General features: G+C 39.2%; 4 protein-coding genes, 1 long non-coding RNA gene and 1 other non-coding gene across 9 annotated transcripts in view; 2 read left to right on the forward strand and 4 right to left on the reverse strand.

Annotated features, from left to right (window-relative positions):
• Positions 1-1,052: 1,052 nt before the first annotated feature.
• LOC131300721 (glycosyltransferase BC10-like) lies at positions 1,053-3,087 on the reverse strand. Its single transcript, XM_058326688.1, has 2 exons — positions 2,041-3,087; positions 1,053-1,802 (listed from the first exon to the last, which is right to left on the reverse strand). Exons 1-2 carry the CDS (start codon positions 2,617-2,619, stop codon positions 1,149-1,151), a joined length of 1,233 nt encoding a protein of 410 aa, XP_058182671.1. The 5' UTR covers positions 2,620-3,087; the 3' UTR covers positions 1,053-1,148.
• A 559-nt stretch (positions 3,088-3,646) lies between these two features.
• LOC131300720 (uncharacterized) overlaps positions 3,647-19,074 on the reverse strand; it is a 29,883-nt gene continuing 14,455 nt past the window's right edge. For 2 of the 4 annotated variants that reach the window (XM_058326684.1, XM_058326683.1), the window contains 6 exons: positions 15,954-16,039; positions 14,306-14,379; positions 13,906-13,951; positions 12,543-12,652; positions 11,200-11,374; positions 9,931-10,508 (listed from right to left, as the gene is read on the reverse strand). In XM_058326684.1, coding sequence (XP_058182667.1) covers positions 10,320-10,508; positions 11,200-11,374; positions 12,543-12,652; positions 13,906-13,951; positions 14,306-14,379; positions 15,954-16,039 — 680 coding nt within the window. In that variant the 3' untranslated portion in view covers positions 9,931-10,319. Of the gene's footprint in view, positions 3,729-9,930; positions 10,509-10,732; positions 10,852-11,199; positions 11,375-12,542; positions 12,653-13,905; positions 13,952-14,305; positions 14,380-15,953; positions 16,040-19,074 lie in introns of those variants that run through there. The other 2 variants (XR_009191041.1, XR_009191042.1) reach the window with 2 other exon arrangements.
• LOC131300722 (glycosyltransferase BC10-like) lies at positions 7,917-8,688 on the reverse strand. Its single transcript, XM_058326689.1, has one exon. The coding sequence runs from the start codon at positions 8,686-8,688 to the stop codon at positions 7,924-7,926; it is 765 nt and encodes a 254-aa protein (XP_058182672.1). The 3' UTR covers positions 7,917-7,923.
• LOC131300723 (uncharacterized) lies at positions 8,755-9,396 on the reverse strand. The gene has a single exon (XM_058326690.1). It carries the CDS (start codon positions 9,394-9,396, stop codon positions 8,755-8,757), a length of 642 nt encoding a protein of 213 aa, XP_058182673.1.
• LOC131302171 (small nucleolar RNA snoR100) lies at positions 15,428-15,531 on the forward strand. The gene has a single exon (XR_009191643.1). It is a non-coding gene; the product is annotated as a small nucleolar RNA snoR100 (small nucleolar RNA).
• LOC131300724 (uncharacterized) lies at positions 17,996-18,335 on the forward strand. Its single transcript, XR_009191043.1, has 2 exons — positions 17,996-18,082; positions 18,134-18,335. It is a non-coding gene; the product is annotated as an uncharacterized LOC131300724 (long non-coding RNA).

Consider the following 19,074-nt stretch of genomic DNA (forward strand, 5'->3'; position numbering starts at 1 on the left):
AGTATGTTATGTATTTTCGAAAGTTTCCTGTGTCCCTTAAAAGTATTTCCTTCAGAAATTTATATAAATGTTATTTGGAGACTCGAAACTGTTATAAGATGTTTTATAAATTGGCATGCGATGAGTTTTCTGAGATCAATTGTTAATATTCTTTTTGGTGAGAACTTGGTGGATATTAATGGGAACATTTATTTCGGAAGTCCAGGGAACTTATTCCTTCTCGTGTTGGTGACCCTGGCCATTGGGCAAAAGACCGTGTTAGGCCGGTGACCCTAATGCTCAACAGCTTTCTTTCGCTAGATCGTCTTAGGGAAAAGTACCACGGGCTGCCAACCCTGGTGACTCTAAGTTCGATATTGGATCCAATTTTGATGAGATTTATTTTGGCCATGGTACTATTTGATTGTGGTTCCCCATTGTTGATGGAGTTATTGTTGTGATCACCACCAAGAATATTTATTTGGCTAAATGCTTCATTGATTAATTTATTATTCTATTGGACACCTCGTATGCCAAATTATGATTTAATGGTAAATTATTTTTATCCCCGCTTTCAACTTTATTTATTATACATACTTGCTATTCACTGAGCTTGTCAGCTGACGGATTTATTCCAACTTCTCTTTCAGGCAAGTTAGGGAGTTAGGCAAGGACTTTGGCGGCACCTCGGGGATTCCTTTGTTTGACCTCCTTAGGGTGTATCATTCTAATTTTATTTTAATAAACGCTTCCGCATTGAAAACAATTGTCAGATAACAAATTCTTTTTTTTTTTTTTTATTGTTGGACCACTGGATATTATGGGTTCATGGGATGGTTGTACCCCATTTTTATGATTGAGACACATTTGGCTTTTGATTTGATTAATAACAAAAAAGTGATCATTTGATTTTCAGTTATTTTGACTTATTCAGGCTGCGTGTTCCATGGATTAGCCTCATGGTTCACGGCTGGTCACTTCTCATTTTTAGGGTGTGACACACTGAGCAAGCACCACGTGGTACCTCGGCACTGAAAATTTTCTCAATGGTTATGTCCAAACAAGTGGGCTTAAATTAAATCACCTTTTGAATTTCTTGTACTCCTGTTCAAAAAAAAAATTTCTTGTACTCGAATCTGTCACTACTTGGCAATAGCCGGAAGAAAATTCTAAGGATTGAATCCGAATAACCCTGGAGCCATCTCTAGCAATGGCTGAAGGGTACTCGGATGAAATTTCCTTGCGAAAAGGAAGCAAATGTGACTCAAACCACCATTGTATGTACAAGTAAAACCGTTTGGTCCGTTTCTAACCCGGTTTAAGAACGCTTTCGTGACATCCTTCCTCACAAATCTCGTTGGGTGCGACCCACCTCCGGCCCAATCGGCCCAAGTAACCGTTGTATTTGAGGTGAATTGAGGGCAGATTTTAGTCACCAGAGTTGGCAAGTAGTGCTCATCCATATAACAAGGGGGCTTGCAGTGGGCTTGGAATACTAGGTAGTATTTGGAATCAGATACTATTTGGATTGCAAGTTTCCTTTGTACTTCAAACCACTGGGACCCTTTTCGCCAGTTGGAGAGCGTAATGGTGGGCCACATTCTCTTGTTGTAACGGCCGCGGCCTATGCGCCTGGGGTCATCGAATGAGCCCAGGTAGCTGTAGTTAGAGTTGACGAGGTAGTTGTAGATTGTGGTGAAGTTGAATAAGGGAATGCAGGTTTCGGAGAGTAGAACAAATCTCTCGTTGGAGAAGTCAAGGAGGGCATTGGCTAGTAATCGCCTCTCTGCATCTATCATGGTTGCCCTTCCCCATTGCACTGGCTGCCAAAAACATGACCAAAAACACCTTAGTGACATGTAGCATGTTCGAATTTTGATTTGTTTTTCATAAATTTCACGAGCTTCAAAGCATGTTGAAATTACTCGAGTCATAAAGTTTATAAATTTATTGTAAGCGAACTTTGAATGAACCAAACACGGGTAGTGTGATTCGTTTTACTACCCTGTTTTTATTGTGTATGAATTCGAGTTTATGGTTGTAGATTGGGATGATTCTGACCTGGCTCGGTATTCGTCGCTGATAAAAGACCGATGATTCTGGGGGCTCACCGGTGAACTCCAATGAGGTGTGTACGTATATGGAGAAGAGTCCATCATGTCCTTTAAAAAACTTCTCCCAGAGTGGTGCCAGTGGCAATCTCCCTCTTGTCAAGAACATGAATGCCACTTTTGGGGTCCGATTGTATGGGAACTCTGCGATTCCCGGCGCCATTGATGCTCTCCACATCAGCTCTTTATCGTTCATCGAGTGCCACAAGTTTTTAGGAGCTACCCAATCTCTCAAACCACCATTGTTCGTTGAAGAATGTGAAGAAGAAGAAGAATTGCATGAGAAACGGAAGGATGTGGGAAAAGTAGAGAGCGGAGAGAAAGCATTGAGTGGAGGGTAATACGAATCCTCGGAAACTAGAAATTTCTTAACACGAACATTGATAAACAATCCAAGAAGAACAACGAAGAATGCCATGAATAAACAGAGGATTATGGTGGTTGCAATTCGGAAAGTACCCTCTCTGATTTCTCTTTTGATGCGTAGCCGGAGTTCTTTCGCAGACCCAGTAAACTTGCATGGCTTCATGTCTCTCAGCTTTAGCAAGGTTTATGCCTGTATCACTTGGTAACAATATACGGTTTAATGAGGAATATACCATATAATATGGAGAATACATTACCTTAGTTTCTTAGAAGGGAGGATCTGAAAACGTTTTGATACCAGAATGCAAAGGAGAAGGCTCACGGGAGGGGTTGGCTAGGATGAGAAGCGTGACTGGAACATGAGAGAGAGAGAGAGAGAGAGAGAGAGAGAGAGAGAGAGAGATGTGTGAAATCCAGACGTTTTTGTTACCAAGTGAAATTCTCACTCACATACACAAGATAAACAAGGAATCCTGTGTTTGCCCCTTCACATTTCTCCTGCACTCCCATGCCCGAAAAGCCGAAACTAACAATGAGTTTTCTATGTAGCTACACAACAGAAAATGCAAGGAAATTACCTTTTATCCACTTCAAACCAAACCAGTGAAACTTAAAGTCAAGCATGCGCTTCACTCATTGAATTACCATTTCCAATTACAGAAATTCTACAACATAATAGGATAGTTGGCCCTTCCAAGCGGGCATCGTAGACAGCTCTGATCGAACTACCGGTTGTATAAGACAGTCTGTAATACTTTCCATACTGTCCTAATTTGAGTATCTCAACAGTATACATTTTGGTACCATTGAAACATGACATAACTCACATTAATTAGCCTGTAAGCGAGTTAACATCTCATTTGATCTTTTAATATCTTCAACAGAAATTTTCCTTGCTAGTTTGTAACACAACTACAAGATGTGACATTACAACAACAGGTTCCCGATATAACAACATACGGCCATTTTCCCTACGTCCTTCTGGCTGGTTTGCAAAATTTCTTAATTTGGTAGCGATGATAGCAATAATTAGCTTCTTATTTACCTCCATCATCATCCATGAGTTTGAAGCTTCTCTTGCTTTTATTTAGACAGAATTTTGTATTTAACAGAGTACGCCACAGCTAGGCCACCCACTACCACTGCACCAACCATCGCTGGAGTTCTCAGCTTTGGATTCTTCAACTGGAAACAGCTACTAAGGTACGCCAACATCCATTGTGAGAAGAAACGCAGTCCACAAGTCGTCTGGAACTTCGAAACAGAAAAGTCCTACAGAGTAATGAAGAAAGCTCTAAATGATGCTCCCCAAAACTTGAGACCAAAATTACAAGCACGCATTGGTCACGTAGAAATATGACTATAATGTCTTTCACAACGAAGTGCCTACTGCATGAAAATTCCATTTTAAGGGTCAATACATAGATAATGGCGCGATTAAGTTGCAAAAGAAAGAATACAGTTCTGGCAAAAGCACAAGAGAGGTGTTCTAACCTAAGAAAAGTAGGTGGTGAGTGGTACAGAGGGCACTTATCCTTTACGCACCATATCAGCAAATACAATGACGCTGCTGCTAAAGGTTTGTAGAGAGAAATCCTGCAAAATTTCAGATTCGAAATGAAGTTTTGAATTCGACTTGAGAAAATAAAACGTCAACACCATGAACACACCTCCACTTCAACAGAACAAGTATAACTGTCCCTACTTTTACAAGGAATTTGTGCTCATAGGCTATTAGGAAAACTGGAATTCTGGGACTCTTCAACCTATTTAAGGTGTATATGATTACAAAAAACTTCTCGTAAGGCACCCACAAAGAGAGAGAGAGAGAGAGAGAGAGAGAGAGAGAGAGAGAGAGAGAGAGAATCTGCAGGATGTCCCATCACCTGTGTATACAATCTTATTGTGGCTTGAGTAATGTAGCCATGTACCCATTACGAAATTTTAGCAAGGAAATAGGCAAATTACCATCGGCAATTTATCTTGTTTGGCCAGATGATCTACATGAAGCCTCACATTTGATGCAGCAGGAATCCAGAGACCACGATCAACGTTAGCATATGTATATGAAATAATATCGAACAATGACTTTGCTCCATTTTCAATGGCCTTCAATATCGTAGATTCTCTACCTCTGCGATTTCTGAAAACAAACCCAGAGCTTCATCAAATTTTCTTTCTTTTTTCTTCCATCTATCCCCTTTACTTGAGTATTATAACAAGTTACTATGTCAAGATGGTCCAATGATGTGAGAAGATTGAGTTTTCTTGAAAGTAGCAGTGACCAAGTAATAATATGAAACTACGAATCCAGTAGCATAAACACTTAACCAAGTACTGATAGCTTTGCTAACCTATATCATAGCAAATACTATGATAAATACCATAAACAGAATGATTCAACTTTAACTTTGAAAGTATACTGTTTAACATTGTTAACCAACAAATTTGGGCAAGAAGGAAAAAAAGGATTGGAAGGACAATTTAACAGAAGGGTATCTGTCTTAAGGCTGTACCAAGAGTAAATCACATTCAGATTATTTAGCTAATCATGGAATCTACACTGCAGACAAATGTGATCATGAACAGAAGACGGAGAGAGAGGATGAGATTTGCATACTTGAGATAGGCACAAAGCATGTGTTTATATCACCTTAGATGAAAACCCCAAGATTTCCACCACCATCGTTTGTGGGCCCTACCGTGTTTATATTATAATAATATGAACCGTTCATCTTGTGTGATTCGTATAATAATATATCTTCACAAAGAAATTAGCTTTACCAAACATTAGTAGGTTTCAAATTTGAGATTTTTCTTATACAATATAATCGTATCGTTAATGATCTTTTGAATTATTGATGTAATTATCAATGTCCGATCAACTTGATTCTTTAATGCGTGGATGTACTATGCTGCGGGCCCCACAAGATGAACGGATCAGATTATTGCAAAAACGCACAGTGTGGCCCGCAATGGGTGAAAAGTACTTAAAACTCTTCTGGGTAATAAGTTTAGAGAGTGATAGACGGAATTGGACAAAGAAAAGAGAATGCAGGGGGAGATGAGAGCAGTAAGTGGAGAGAAAACCGCAGTGAGACATGGGTTGGTTCCTAAACGAAGTCAGTCAGTCAATTCGTGTGTCCTCTGTTGACTGACCATTCATTATTAGACGATGGATGGTTCCTTCCTCCCGCGGCTCAGAGGCTGGTTGGTGGACTGGCTTCTCTCTTTGCATGCCCACATTATTAGTAATGAATGAAAATTGCATGTGAATTTCTTGGAGGCCAGAACTGGTAAAGTGACCCGCTGAGGACAGGCTAATTAAAAACGAATTTCAACTACTAGTAAATCTCTAATTAGTAATAGTAATTTAGCAATTACTGTAGAATTTTTAGCTTTTATGGGGGAGGTAAGTGATTAGAAGTTACCAATGGGCTCCTGTGTACCTGTTGCTAACTAATGTCCTCCCCATGTGGAAGGCCACGGTTTGAGTTTCGTTGTGGATGTTTCAAATTCAGGATTATGGATAATCTCTGAAATCCCCCTGTAAACTAACATACTAACACTCCGTTAACTCTGCCAAACTAATAGAATAATCATGAACTAATATGATTGATGATCTATTCAAACCTGATTTCTACCCGGAAGAAGTTTGATCTCGAACAAACTTTCAATATCGGAAAGCAAGATGAGTCCGCCGTCCAGTTTGCCCATTCGTGGGCCTTTTTCGGACCCATTTTGATGATCCAAATGTTCACAATTTAGAGCTTTTCGATTACATTAATCACATCAAAAATCAGGGTATAGTTCATTTTAATGGATTGGGGAGGAGCTGATTCCAACACGAGTGAACCTTTGCTTTTCTTTTTTTTTGTGTGTGTTTTGTGGGACCTTACTCTCTTTAGATTTTTATGTGCCAGAGGATGGAGAAATTTTTCAGTGCCCAACGGGTATATCCCACGTGGTATCTGCTCAGCACTCTCGAGCCGTCCGATGCCCTTTTAGACGACTCATTTTGAAAACCTTCACTCTCCTCTCACCCCTCGTCTTTCTCTCTCCTTTTACTCTCTCCAAATCTGAGCCGTTCAAAATCGAAATGGACGGTCCAGATGCACCGAGCAGGCACCACGTGGTACACGCTCGGCACTGAAAATTTTCTCAATGGTTATGTCCAAACAAGTGGGCTTAAAATAAATCACCTTTTGAATTTCTTGTACTCCTGTTCAAAAAAAAAATTTCTTGTACTCGAATCTGTCACTACTTGGAGAAATTATTCGGTGCCCCAAAGGCAACGCCAGGTGTTGCCTCCCACCTGTTTTTTTTTTTTTTATCCGCAGGTGCCTCCACCTTAAATATCTATTGACACGCGATTTCTTCTCCCCTGTCCCACTAGACACAACCTTTTCTCTAAACTTAAGTGTTTCAAATTTCAATACTTTTGAATGGGTGAGAAGATTTTATTTTTTTATCATTTAATTCTAAAAGGTCATAATTAAATTTTGACTATAAGGCTCTCGTTGATTAACCCTAAGAAAGTCGTAGAATCAAATATCTCTTAGGACTAACCAACGAGAGCCTTAGAGTCAAAATTTAATTATGACCCTTTAGAATTAAATGATCAGATAAATAAAATCTTCTCACCCATTCAAACGGATTGAAATTTGGAATACTTAATTTTTCAACCTTCAATTTATATATTAAAAAAAATAGTTAAAAAATTAAGTGCTTCAAATTTCAATCCGTTTGAATGGGTGAGAAGATTTTATTTATCTGATCATTTAATTCTAAAGGGTCATAATTAAATTTTGATTATAGGGCTCTCGTTGATTAACCCTAAGACAGTCGTAGAATCAAATATCTCTTAGGACTAACCAACGAGAGCCCTAGAGTCAAAATTTAATTATGACCCTTTATAATTAAATGATCAGATAAATGAAATCTTCTCACCCATTCAAACAGATTGAAATTTGAAGCACTTAATTTTTTAACCATATTTTTTAATATATAAATTGAAGATTGAAAAATTAAGTGTTCCAAATTTCAATCCGTTTGAATGGGTGAGAAGATTTTATTTATCTGATCATTTAATTCTAAATGGTCATAATTAAATTTTGACTCTAAGGCTCTCGTTGGTTAGTCCTAAGAGATATTTGATTCTACGACTTTCTTAGGGTTAATCCACGAGAGCCTTATAGTCAAAATTTAATTATGACCTTTTAGAATTAAATGATAAAAAAATAAAATCTTCTCACCCATTCAAAAGTATTGAAATTTGAAACACTTAATTTTAGAGAAAAGGTTGTGTCTAGTGGGACAGGGGAGAAGAAAACGCGTGTCAATAGATATTTAAGGTGGAGGCACCTGCGGATAAAAAAAAAAAAAAACAGGTGGGAGGCAACACCTGGCGTTGCCTTTGGGGCACCGAATAATTTCTCCACTACTTGGCAATAGCCGGAAGAAAATTCTAAGGATTGAATCCGAATAACCCTGGAGCCATCTCTAGCAATGGCTGAAGGGTACTCGGATGAAATTTCCTTGCGAAAAGGAAGCAAATGTGACTCAAACCACCATTGTATGTACAAGTAAAACCGTTTGGTCCGTTTCTAACCCGGTTTAAGAACGCTTTCGTGACATCCTTCCTCACAAATCTCGTTGGGTGCGACCCACCTCCGGCCCAATCGGCCCAAGTAACCGTTGCATTTGAGGTGAATTGAGGGCAAATTTTAGTCACCAGAGTTGGCAAGTAGTGCTCATCCATATAACAAGGGGGCTTGCAGTGGGCTTGGAATACTAGGTAGTATTTGGAATCAGATACTATTTGGATTGCAAGTTTCCTTTGTACTTCAAACCACTGGGACCCTTTTCGCCAGTCGGAGAGCGTAATGGTGGGCCACATTCTCTTGTTGTAACGGCCGCGGCCTATGCGCCTGGGGTCATCGAATGAGCCCAGGTAGCTGTAGTTAGAGTTGACGAGGTAGTTGTAGATTGTGGTGAAGTTGAATAAGGGAATGCATGTTTCGGAGAGTAGAACAAATCTCTCGTTGGAGAAGTCAAGGAGGGCATTGGCTAGTAATCGCCTCTCTGCATCTATCATGGTTGCCCTTCCCCATTGCACTGGCTGCCAAAAACATGACCAAAAACACCTTAGTGACATGTAGTATGTTCGAATTTTGATTTGTTTTTCATAAATTTCACAAGCTTCAAAGCATGTTGAAATTACTCGAGTCATAAAGTTTATAAATTTATTGTAAGCAAACTTTTAATGAACCAAACATTAGTAGTGTGATTCGTTTTACTACCCTGTTTTTATTTTGTGTACAAATTCGAGTTTATGGTGATAGATTGGGATGATTTTGACCTGGCTAGGTATTATTCGCTGGTAAAAGACCGATGATTCTAGGGGCGCACCGGTGAACTCCAATGAGGTGTGTACGTATATGGAGAAGAGTCCATCATGTCCTTTAAAAAACTTCTCCCAGAGTGGTGCCAGTGGCAATCTCCCTCTTGTTAAGAACATGAATGCCACTTTTGGGGTCCGATTGTATGGGAACTCTGCGATTCCCGGTGCCATTGATGCTCTCCACATCAGCTCTTCATCGTTCATCGAGTGCCACAAGTTCTTAGGAGCTACCCATTCTCTCAAACCACCATTGTTTGTTGAAGAATGTGAAGAAGAAGAAGAATTGCATGAGAAACGGAAGGATGTGGGAAAAGGAGAGAGCGGAGAGAAAGCATTGAGTGGAGGGTAATACGAATCCTCGGAAACTAGAAATTTCTTAACACGAACATTGATAAACAATCCGACAAGAACAACGAAGAATGCCATGAATAAACAGAGGATTATGGTGGTTGCAATTCGGAAAGTACCCTCTCTGATTTCTCTTTTGATGCGTAGCCGGAGTTCTTTCGCAAACCTAGTAAACTTGCATGGCTTCATGTCTCTCAGCTTTTGCAAGGTTTATGCCTGTATCACTTGGTAACAATATACGGTTTAATGAGGAATATACCATATAATATGGAGAATATATTACCTTAGTTTCTTAGAAGGGAGGGTCTGAAAACGTTTTGATACCAGAATGCAAAGGAGAAGGCTCATGGGAGGGCCGGGTTGGCTAAGATGAGAAGCGTGACTGGAACATGAGAGAGAGAGAGAGATATGTGTGAAATCCAGACGTTTTTGTTACCAAGTGAAATTCTCACTCACATACACAAGATAAACAAGGAATCCTGTGTTTGCCCCTTCACATTTCTCCTGCACTCCCATGCCCGAAAAGCCGAAACTAACAATGAGTTTTCTATATAGCTACTCAACAGAAAATGCAAGGAAATTACCTTTTATCCACTTCAAACCAAACCAGTGAAACTTAAAGTCAAGCATGCACTTCACTCATTGAATTACCATTTCCAATTACAGAAATTCTACAACCTAATAGGATAGCTGGCCCTTCCAAGCGGGCATCGTAGACAGCTCTGATCGAACCATGGGTTGTATAAGACAGTCTGTAATACTTTACATACTCTCCTAATTTGAGTATCTCAACAGTATACATTTTTGTACCACTGAAACATGACATAACTCATTAATTAGCCTGAAAGCGAGTTAACATCTCATTTGATCTTTAATATCTTCAACAGAGTATTTCCTTGCTAGTTTTTAACACAACTACAAGATGTGACATTACAACAACAGGTTCCTGATATAACAACATACAGCCATTTTCCCTACCGTCTTTCTGGCTGTTTCACATTTCCCAAAAGAAAGGAAGGATAGGGAATTTCTTAATTTGGTAGCAATGCTAGCAATAATTAGCTTCTTATTTACCTCCATCATCATCGATGAGTTTGAAGCTTCTCTTGCTTTTATTTAGACAGAATTTTGTATTTAACAGAGTATGCTACAGCTAGGCCACCCACTACCACCGCACCAACCATTACTGGAGTTCTCAGCTTTGGATTCTTCAATTGGAAACGGCTACTAAGGTACGCCAACATCCATTGTGAGAAGAAACGCAGTCCACAAGTTGTCTGGAACTTCGAAACAGAAAAGTCCTACAGAATAATGAAGAAGGCTCTTGAGTGATGCTCCCCAAAAATTGAGACCAAAATTACAAGCACGCATTATTCATGTAGAAATAAGACTATAATGTCTTTCGCAACGAAGTGCCTACTGCATGAAAATTCAAGTTTTAACGGTCTATATATAGATAATGGCTCAATTAAGTTGCCAAAGAAAGAATACACTTCTGGCAAAAGCACAAGAGAGGTGTTCTAACCTAAGAAAGGTAGGAGGTGAGTGGTACAGAGGGCAGTTTCTCCCAGCATGGACTTATCCTTTACGCACCATATCAGCAAATACAATGACGCTGCTGCTAAAGGTTTCTAGAGAGAAATCCTGCAAAATCTCAGATTTCTACTTGAGTAAATAAAACGCCAACACCATTAACACGCCTCCACTTCAACAGAACTAGTATAGCTGTCCCTACTTTTACAAGGAATTTGTGCTCATAGGCTATTAGGAAAACTGGAATTCCAGGACTCTTCAGCCTATTTAAGGTGTATATGATTATATATATATATATATGGAGAGAGAGAGAGAGAGAGAGAGAGAGAGAGAGAGAGAGAGAGAGAGAGAGAGAGAGAGAGAGAGATGTCCCACACCTGTGTATACAATCTTATTGTGGCTTGAGTAATTTAACCATGTACCCATTATGAAATTTTAGCCAGGAAATAGACAAATTACCTTTGGCAACTTATCTTGTTTGGCCAGATGATCCACATGAAGCCTCACATTTGATGCAGCAGGAATCCAGAGACCACGATCAACGTTAGCATATGTATATGAAACAATATCGAACAATGTCTGTGCTCCATTTTCAATGGCCTTCAATATCGTAGATTCTCTACCTCTGCGATTTCTGAAAACAAAACCAGAGGTTCATCAATTTTTCTTTCTTTTTTCTTCCATCTATCGCCTTTACTTGAGTATTATAACAAGTTATGTCAAGATGGTCCAATGATGTGAGAAGATTGAGTTTTCTTGAAAGTAGCAGTGACAAAGTAATAATATGAAACTATGAATCCAGTAGCATAAACACTTAACTAAGTACTGATAGCTTTGCTAGTACCTATATCACAGACAGGGCCGGCCCAAGGGTTTTAGGTGCCCAAGGCCTAATAAAAAAAGTGTACCCTAAAGAGTACTTAACAGTTTTTATAGCAACAATCACCATATATATTAGTACGTTTTATTTGTGAATTTAATATTCAAATTTAAAAGAAAAATTAAAACAAACAAAAAATTCTTACCAAAACATTTATGGTGCGTTTGAACTTTGATCTTGAGTCACTATGCTTAAGTAGTTAAAAATATAAGAGGTGTAAAATCCATCATTTATTCTGACAAGTACGAGTCATCATATTATATGCAAGAGTCCATGGTTTTCACTAAAATTTTTGAGCAATTTGATCGGAAGAAATAGAGTATTCTTTTTACTTATGCGCAGTAGGAGGAGGCTAAGAGCTGAGAAGTGCAAGGGCCAAGAATATGAAGAAAAACTTATGTGCAGTAGGAGGAGGCTAAGAGCTAAGAAGTGCAAGGGCCAAGAATATGAAGAAAAAACAAATAGTGCCAAAAAAAGAGACTTGGGGTTTCGAACCAAGTACCCCGTACTCTTTATTGAAGTTACAAACACCACTGGACTGGAATACCTTTTATGTTATATCACGGAAAAACTTATATATAACATATAATTTTAGTGCCCCAAAAATTTGAAATATTTGGGATGCCCAAGGCCCAGGCCTCTTGGGCCTTGTGCCTGGGCCGGCCCTGATCACAGAAAATATACTATGATAAATACCATAAACAGAACGCTTCAACTTTAACTTTGAAAAGTATACCGTTAACCAACAAATTTGGGCAAGGAGGAAAAAGGGATTGGAAGGAGAATTTAACAGAAGGGTATCTGTCTAAAGGCTGTACCAAGAGTAAATCACATTCAGATTATTTAGCTAATCATGGAATCTACACTGCAGACAAATGTGATCATGAACAGAAGACGGAGAGAGCGGATGAGATTTGCATACTTGAGATAGGCACAAAGCATGTGTTTTGGCCAAAGGTTGAGTCTCCCATGCATGGGGATTAATACATGCGGAGAAATCTCCAAAAATTTGTAAGTTGTTTGAAAGTACTCCTGCATAAACAATCAAATCATCACAAACCATTAGCTTGAAAGAAATTTAACAGTGGTAACCATAACGATGATTAACGTACTATAGTCTGACACCACATCATGATATGTAAAGCCTAATGCTTTTTCCCCTAGTTTAGTTTTTTACTTGGGTATTTCAAACTTTGTTAGAGCCTTAGAGGTAGCTCTATCCTGCTGACACGTGGAAAGAGAGGCATTAACTAGAAAGGATGCAAGGGTCCCGAGCAGACACTAGCACCAGGTCCCTTTTTTATGGAAAGCATAAAAGGGAATGAGAAAGCAAACCCAGGCAACTAAAAATTACTACACTAGTCACCTTAATTATTGTGGTTTCAGACTTCTGACTTATAGAAGTCTGAAGGATAGAAAATACATAGTACTATCAGTCGATTCAGTCCACAACAGGAAAGAAAAAAGGTCCCACGAGAAAATACAATCCAAAAAAACTCAATCATTGATGATACCCAATACTAAGTTCAACATGTTGCAAAATGCAAACCCCAACGTCAACAAAATGAAGCTGTCGTATTCATGCCAAACAGGTAATGTGGGACACCACTCACATTGTGACAAGAAAGGATTAAAATATTATGAGGCACTAGCCACAATGCTATTTGCAACAGAAATCTAACTGGAAGAAGCTAGTCATCTCTTGTCCATGCCCACAATCACTGCATCAATTACAGATGTCACCAGCATATATGGACATGATAAGTACCAGTAAGGTGGGAAAAAGACGCGACACAAGAATGAAGAATGTATCATATTTATCTTGATTCTTTCCATGCTTAATATTTGGCCCAGAACTTTACCTTTGTTTTCTTCATAACCACCATAGGTTTGACAATTTTACACCAAGAACGTGCATTTGAACGGTACTACTGCATACAAGAGCCGAATTCATATTGAACACAACATTTATGTTTGCATCAAGTAGTGTACTATTTGTAATCAACCCCAAGATTTTACAGTCGATTGACCTCTCTTCAAATATACCAAACAAACATTGTGTAACCACAATCTACCAAACCATCCTCGAGAAGAATATCATTGTTAAGACATCTTTAGAAGAGTGGTCTATATTACTGCTTGAAAACGCTCTCCCCTGACAAATACCAGCTCTTAGTGTAGAATGCAGAGTCCACACAAGGAAATACCATAGAGGTCCCCTGTAAATAATATTTGGTTCATACTGCGATCCATAACAGAAGTATGAGATGTAAAAGTACGCTTACATGCATATTTCCACCAGATGTAATATCCAAAACGGCACTTCCTTGGCTGAAACAAACCCACAGAAATGTTAAAAAAGTAGCTCTAGGTGACAAGATGCACCAACATTTGGATATACAAATAAGGAACTGAAAGATAGATTTATGAGTTTTAACAGATGACACATTGACAAAAAACCAATGTTCTACAATGCTTAGATGACTTTATTATTCACAACATCAACAATAATTAGTATAAACGGCACTGAGGTGTGAAGCCCATTCATGAAAATTTGCCTTAAACAAGAGTCAGGGTTTCACATATCAACCAACAGCACTCATAATCAAAATAGATTACTGCACTGCTCATCTGAGTATAGCTATAGGTCAGAAGTACAAACTTTCTTCTTGTATAGAATCTTACCCTACGCAATGGTCACCTACAATCAATGAGTGAGTACTGACATGAAGTAATGCCATGTGGCCATCTGTATGCCCCTGAAAAAGGAGTTCATCAGAAGTTAACACCAAGAAGCACGAAACAAATATCAAGAGGGCTAGAAATGGATCTGAAAGTAAACATGTAGCTATTCTTATTTCTTAGTAAGATAACAGAATACGACATAAAAAAAAAACTCATAAACAGAAAATGACTAAAACCCCTTAACACACCTCCATTAGAAATGGTGAATTATAAACATACAATGGCAAGTTGACATGAATATTGGACTAACTAGCATGCATCAGTTGACCCAACCTAGCAAACAGACCGGCCAAAACACCCCACACTCAAGTATGAGCTCAATTGGTATTTCAGATAAGCTGAGTTTGGTCAAAGATTGATTCCGACATTGACTTCGTGAGAAGTTCGGGTTTGCTTTGGTTAGATGATGCCATAATTCAAGCTTCCCTCAACTTGATCGGAACTCATTCATTAGAATGGGCTTAGCTTGAACTAAGATAATGGAGTTGAAACTGACCCAAGCCGATCATGAACAAGGAATTTTACATTTGTTGGAGACCTTGGCTAGATTAGGCCAAACCCGTCGAAAGGCCCACTGCTGCAAATGAATCTAGGGCATACGGAACTGATTTGATATAAAGAGTGAAATTTTATATCACAGGTTAAGTCGCTAGATCTCCTATTTACAGACATGTATGCCTCGAATGCATTTGATGTGTATCATGTACTCTCACGCTTTACCTTTTCCTATTTCATTAGCATGGGTAACCGAAGAGTTCTTGAAACACACAATTTAGGTATGTACCACTAATGTAGAAGGCCAGAAGACATTTTCATGATCTTTCCAGTCACTTTTCAAGTTCTTATTTTTAATACAACATATGCCCCAATCTAACAGCCGTGCCTGGTTGTTGTTAACTTGTTAACCCAGATGAACTTCTGTGTACATCCTAGCTTCTACCATGGATGTGCCTGGGACAAAACTCCTGATGCTTTTTTCTGAAATCTTCCCTTTTAATTTCCACATTCAAATTGGCTACTTACACGTGGAAAGTAGCTATAGTTTTTTATTCATTGCTTCTTTCATAATTGATGGTGATTTGCACAATAATTGATTTGGGCCTCTAGGCCTGCCCTCTCTGATGCCTTTCGGCTTTGATTTGGGGGCATGGTTTTGCAACAAATGCCCCTTTAGTTCCTCAATTCTTAGAGGTATAGGGGGGCCATTGTTTCAGTGGTATTCTGTGAGCAACTACTTTGTGCATATACCCCCACTGATTGGGGCTAGATATGTCCCTTTTGTTGTTATTGTTGTTGCTTCTTTCATAATTGACCATGATGGAAGCAAGTTAAGTCTACATGCTTCAAAAGAGAAAATGAGGTAAATGGAGAATATTAGCATTGCCACTTTTAAAACATCCAACTAAAAACCAATTCACAATGAGTGGAGCCGCCCAGGCTCATATACTAGTTTTTGAGGTTATAGCTAACCAATGTGGGCCAAGCTCTAACAGCCACCACTGCAAATCTCTTCTGTTATGATTCAGCAGGATAGAAGCAAGTTGAAAGTATGTCTTCCAAAAGAAGCAATCATCTAAATGAAAATTACCGGAGCAAAAATAACTTTTAATAGCTGACCACCAACGCAAATCTCTTCACCTCCTGAAACTGCGGCACGGGCAAGAGACCAATGATCTGTACCATACAAATTGATCCTCAAATCAGTAGCTGATATAGACATCTCAAGAGTGTACATTTGCAAATTTAGACACACCCACTAAGAGTACATATGAGTAAATCACAGTCATTATCCTTTCCAGTATAAATAGATGCATTATGGTGTAATCCATACGCAACTTCATTACATCACCATATCTGTTGTTCCTTTTAAGTGTTTAAGAAAAAAAAGAATCAAGAAACCAAGTTCCATTAGGACAGACCAGATGTTGTGAATTGTTTGAGATTGTTGAGATTACTTCAACAAAAGTGGTTTTCGCAGATCACGAAACAAAAAAGGCGTCTGTCAAGGATTATAGTTCCTTTCCTGGTCTTGGGGAAAGACTTGAGATACTCACATGACAGGGCTACAAATACTCAGAATCAAGGTCATTCGTGGGTACTGAAAAAGTATGTTATGAAATCATGTAAAGCCCCGAAAATTCAAAGACATTAAAAAATATTTAAAAGATTATTTTCACAAAAGAAATTCATAAATTTACTTCATCACCATTTCAAAAGCATATGTCATTATATTACAACCGTTTCGAATAAATCAAACTATTACAATTTTCAAATAAACTCTGAAGCTTCCAAAATAAAGTTGACTTAAATTAGTCAGAGCAACTATGCGCACGGAAACCTAGGTTATCGGCTTCTTCCTCTACAAGGTTGAACTCGATCGAGTCGTACGACACTTCTGTTCTGTCTTCAATACCTGGCATTCGAGTTACCAGGGCAACAGAGTACCATGAGCGATGACGCCCAGTAGCCAAAAGGCCCAAAACCCACCTGAACCCATAACTTACAAGCAATAGGATATATCAATGAAATGCATTAAAAATAACATAAAAAGAGAACAATTAACTTTTCTTTCATTACTATCCTTCAACCTATGTGAGATCTCGGATCTTATCCACAGATCCGTTCCTACCCTTAACCATTAAGCTATGGCTATGGCATGATTCAACTCCCTCTTTGTGCCCCGATGAAAGACCCCAAGTTATCTACTTAAGAGCATTCATCGCGGTAAATTCCACCCCTTGCTCTAACACAAGAAGAACGAACACGGTAAATTCCACCCCTTGCTCTACACCACCCCTTGCGCTTCAATCCCGTTTCTCAAAGGTTAATCATAGCCATGCCATACACAGGGTTCCGTAACCTCGGTAATCAAATCCAAATCCATCATCGTGACCACCCATCCAGATGTCTACCGGGACTCGACTCCAGAGCCCGGACTCAACCTGGCTATGGGGCGTCACACACGTCTCACCATCATCTCACCCATTTTATTTTTCCATTAATCCTATTATCACGTCTAATAGGTTAAATCCGCACATCGCAACCAACCCCGGGAACTTATTTTTCCAATCTATCAGTACAACAACATTTCACACAATTTAACATTTTTTACGAACGTGCTAACAGACTAACAATAATAAATTTTACGATAATAACCAATCATGTGATAAAACTACTCATGCGATAAAATTTGTCATGCGATTATATTAGTCATGCGATTAAAAAAAATTAAGTAATTATTTTTATTTTCTCTTTTCCTTTCTTGAAACTAAAATGCTACATTTACTCTTAATCTCCTCGGGGTGTTAACGGGATTAGAACCGAACCGAAATTAATTAACCTCGAGGCTTAATATTAACTTTTACTACTCAAGGGTTAGATTTATAAGCTCTTAAATCATGAGGGGCTAAACCGTGATTTATCCAAAGATTTTCAAAAAAAAACTGTAGCCTACACGTTCGGCAAAACAGTGGCCGCCTGGCCGGATTTCGATCGGTGACGTCGGGTTCGAATCTTATCATACCGAAACACGAAACAATCAACATGGAACATAACAAATATTTAGGGAGGTGAGTTCGGAACTACCTATTGTCCGGCGAAACGATTTACGGAGGGATTTCGGTGGCGGTTCGGATGGGGTTGAATCGGACGGCAACGGAGCTTCATCGGTGGCTGTTTCCGACACTGTTATTGGTCAGTTTCGGGTTGCTTGTCTGGGTTGTGTTGGAGTAGAAAAGGAGCTGTGTTCGGGTTGTTTCGGAGCCAAAGAGCTGATTTTGAGAGTGAAATGCAGCCGGTTTGGAACTATTTATGGGCTGGTTCGGGAGTGGAGCGAGGCGGGGCAACAAGGTTCAAGTTGTGATGGAGTTTGGGTGATGAAGGTGGCGACGCTGATCGGCGGAGGTGAGGACCGGAGGTGGTGCCGGCTGCCGCCTCTCTCTCTCCTCTGCCGAAAGGTTTGCTAGGAAACATAGTGAAGAGATGGGAGAGATACTTAAATGGGTTTGGTTTATATGAAGGACAATGACTCTAGGACAACAATGAGCTGTCGCACTGGGAGGAAATTGAGTAAAAATAGGGATTTTGGTACTCTTCTCAGCCGAAATAATTGGGGAAAGGTTAGGTTGGAAAAATGATCCGGTGCAACACATGAACACACTAGGAAAATTACTCGCCGGATACGCGCGCACATGATTGATTACGGAAATAAAATTTGGTGTGATGACATAAAAAAAAATTCGCATTAAATAAACTAACGAGAAAAATAATATTTTTGTTTTGATAATAACAATTATTTATTAAAAATATCGGGTCTTTACAATCTATCCCCCTTAAAACAATTTCGTCCTCGAAATTAAGATGTAGCTTCGATTTGAAACAGCTGTGGATAGTTGACCTTCATTGTGTCCTCACATTCCCAAGTTGATTCCTCTAGTCCTCCCCTCCATAAGACTCTGACTAGTTTGATTGTTCGCCGTTGGGTAACCTTTTCTCCATGATCCCGAACTTCCACCGGCTGTTCTTCAAAAGTCGTATCTTCATCAAGTGTGACTACCTCCTAGTTGAGCACGTGAGTAGGATGAGCCATCTATTTTTGTAGCATAGAAACGTGGAAGACGTTGTGATTTTGGCAATCTGCGACGGTAAAGCTAGGCGATAGGCTACTTCTCCAATTTGCTTCAAGATTTCAAATGGACCAATGAAGCGAG

The sequence above is a fragment of the Rhododendron vialii genome, chromosome 9a (genome assembly GCF_030253575.1).
Source record: "Rhododendron vialii isolate Sample 1 chromosome 9a, ASM3025357v1".
NCBI lineage: Eukaryota > Viridiplantae > Streptophyta > Magnoliopsida > Ericales > Ericaceae > Rhododendron > Rhododendron vialii.

What these genes read in the sequence shown, in the direction of transcription:
- LOC131300723 (XM_058326690.1), bottom strand. Translation starts at nt 9,396, where the DNA reads ATGAAGCCATGCAAGTTTACTAGGTTTGCGAAAGAACTCCGGCTACGC.
- LOC131300722 (XM_058326689.1), bottom strand. Translation starts at nt 8,688, where the DNA reads ATGACTCGAGTAATTTCAACATGCTTTGAAGCTTGTGAAATTTATGAA.
- LOC131300721 (XM_058326688.1), bottom strand. Translation starts at nt 2,619, where the DNA reads ATGAAGCCATGCAAGTTTACTGGGTCTGCGAAAGAACTCCGGCTACGC. An exon ending in AGCGACGAATACCGAGCCAG is followed by an intron (nt 1,803 to 2,040) that starts GTCAGAATCATC and finishes TGTTTTTGGCAG; the next exon opens with CCAGTGCAATGGGGAAGGGC.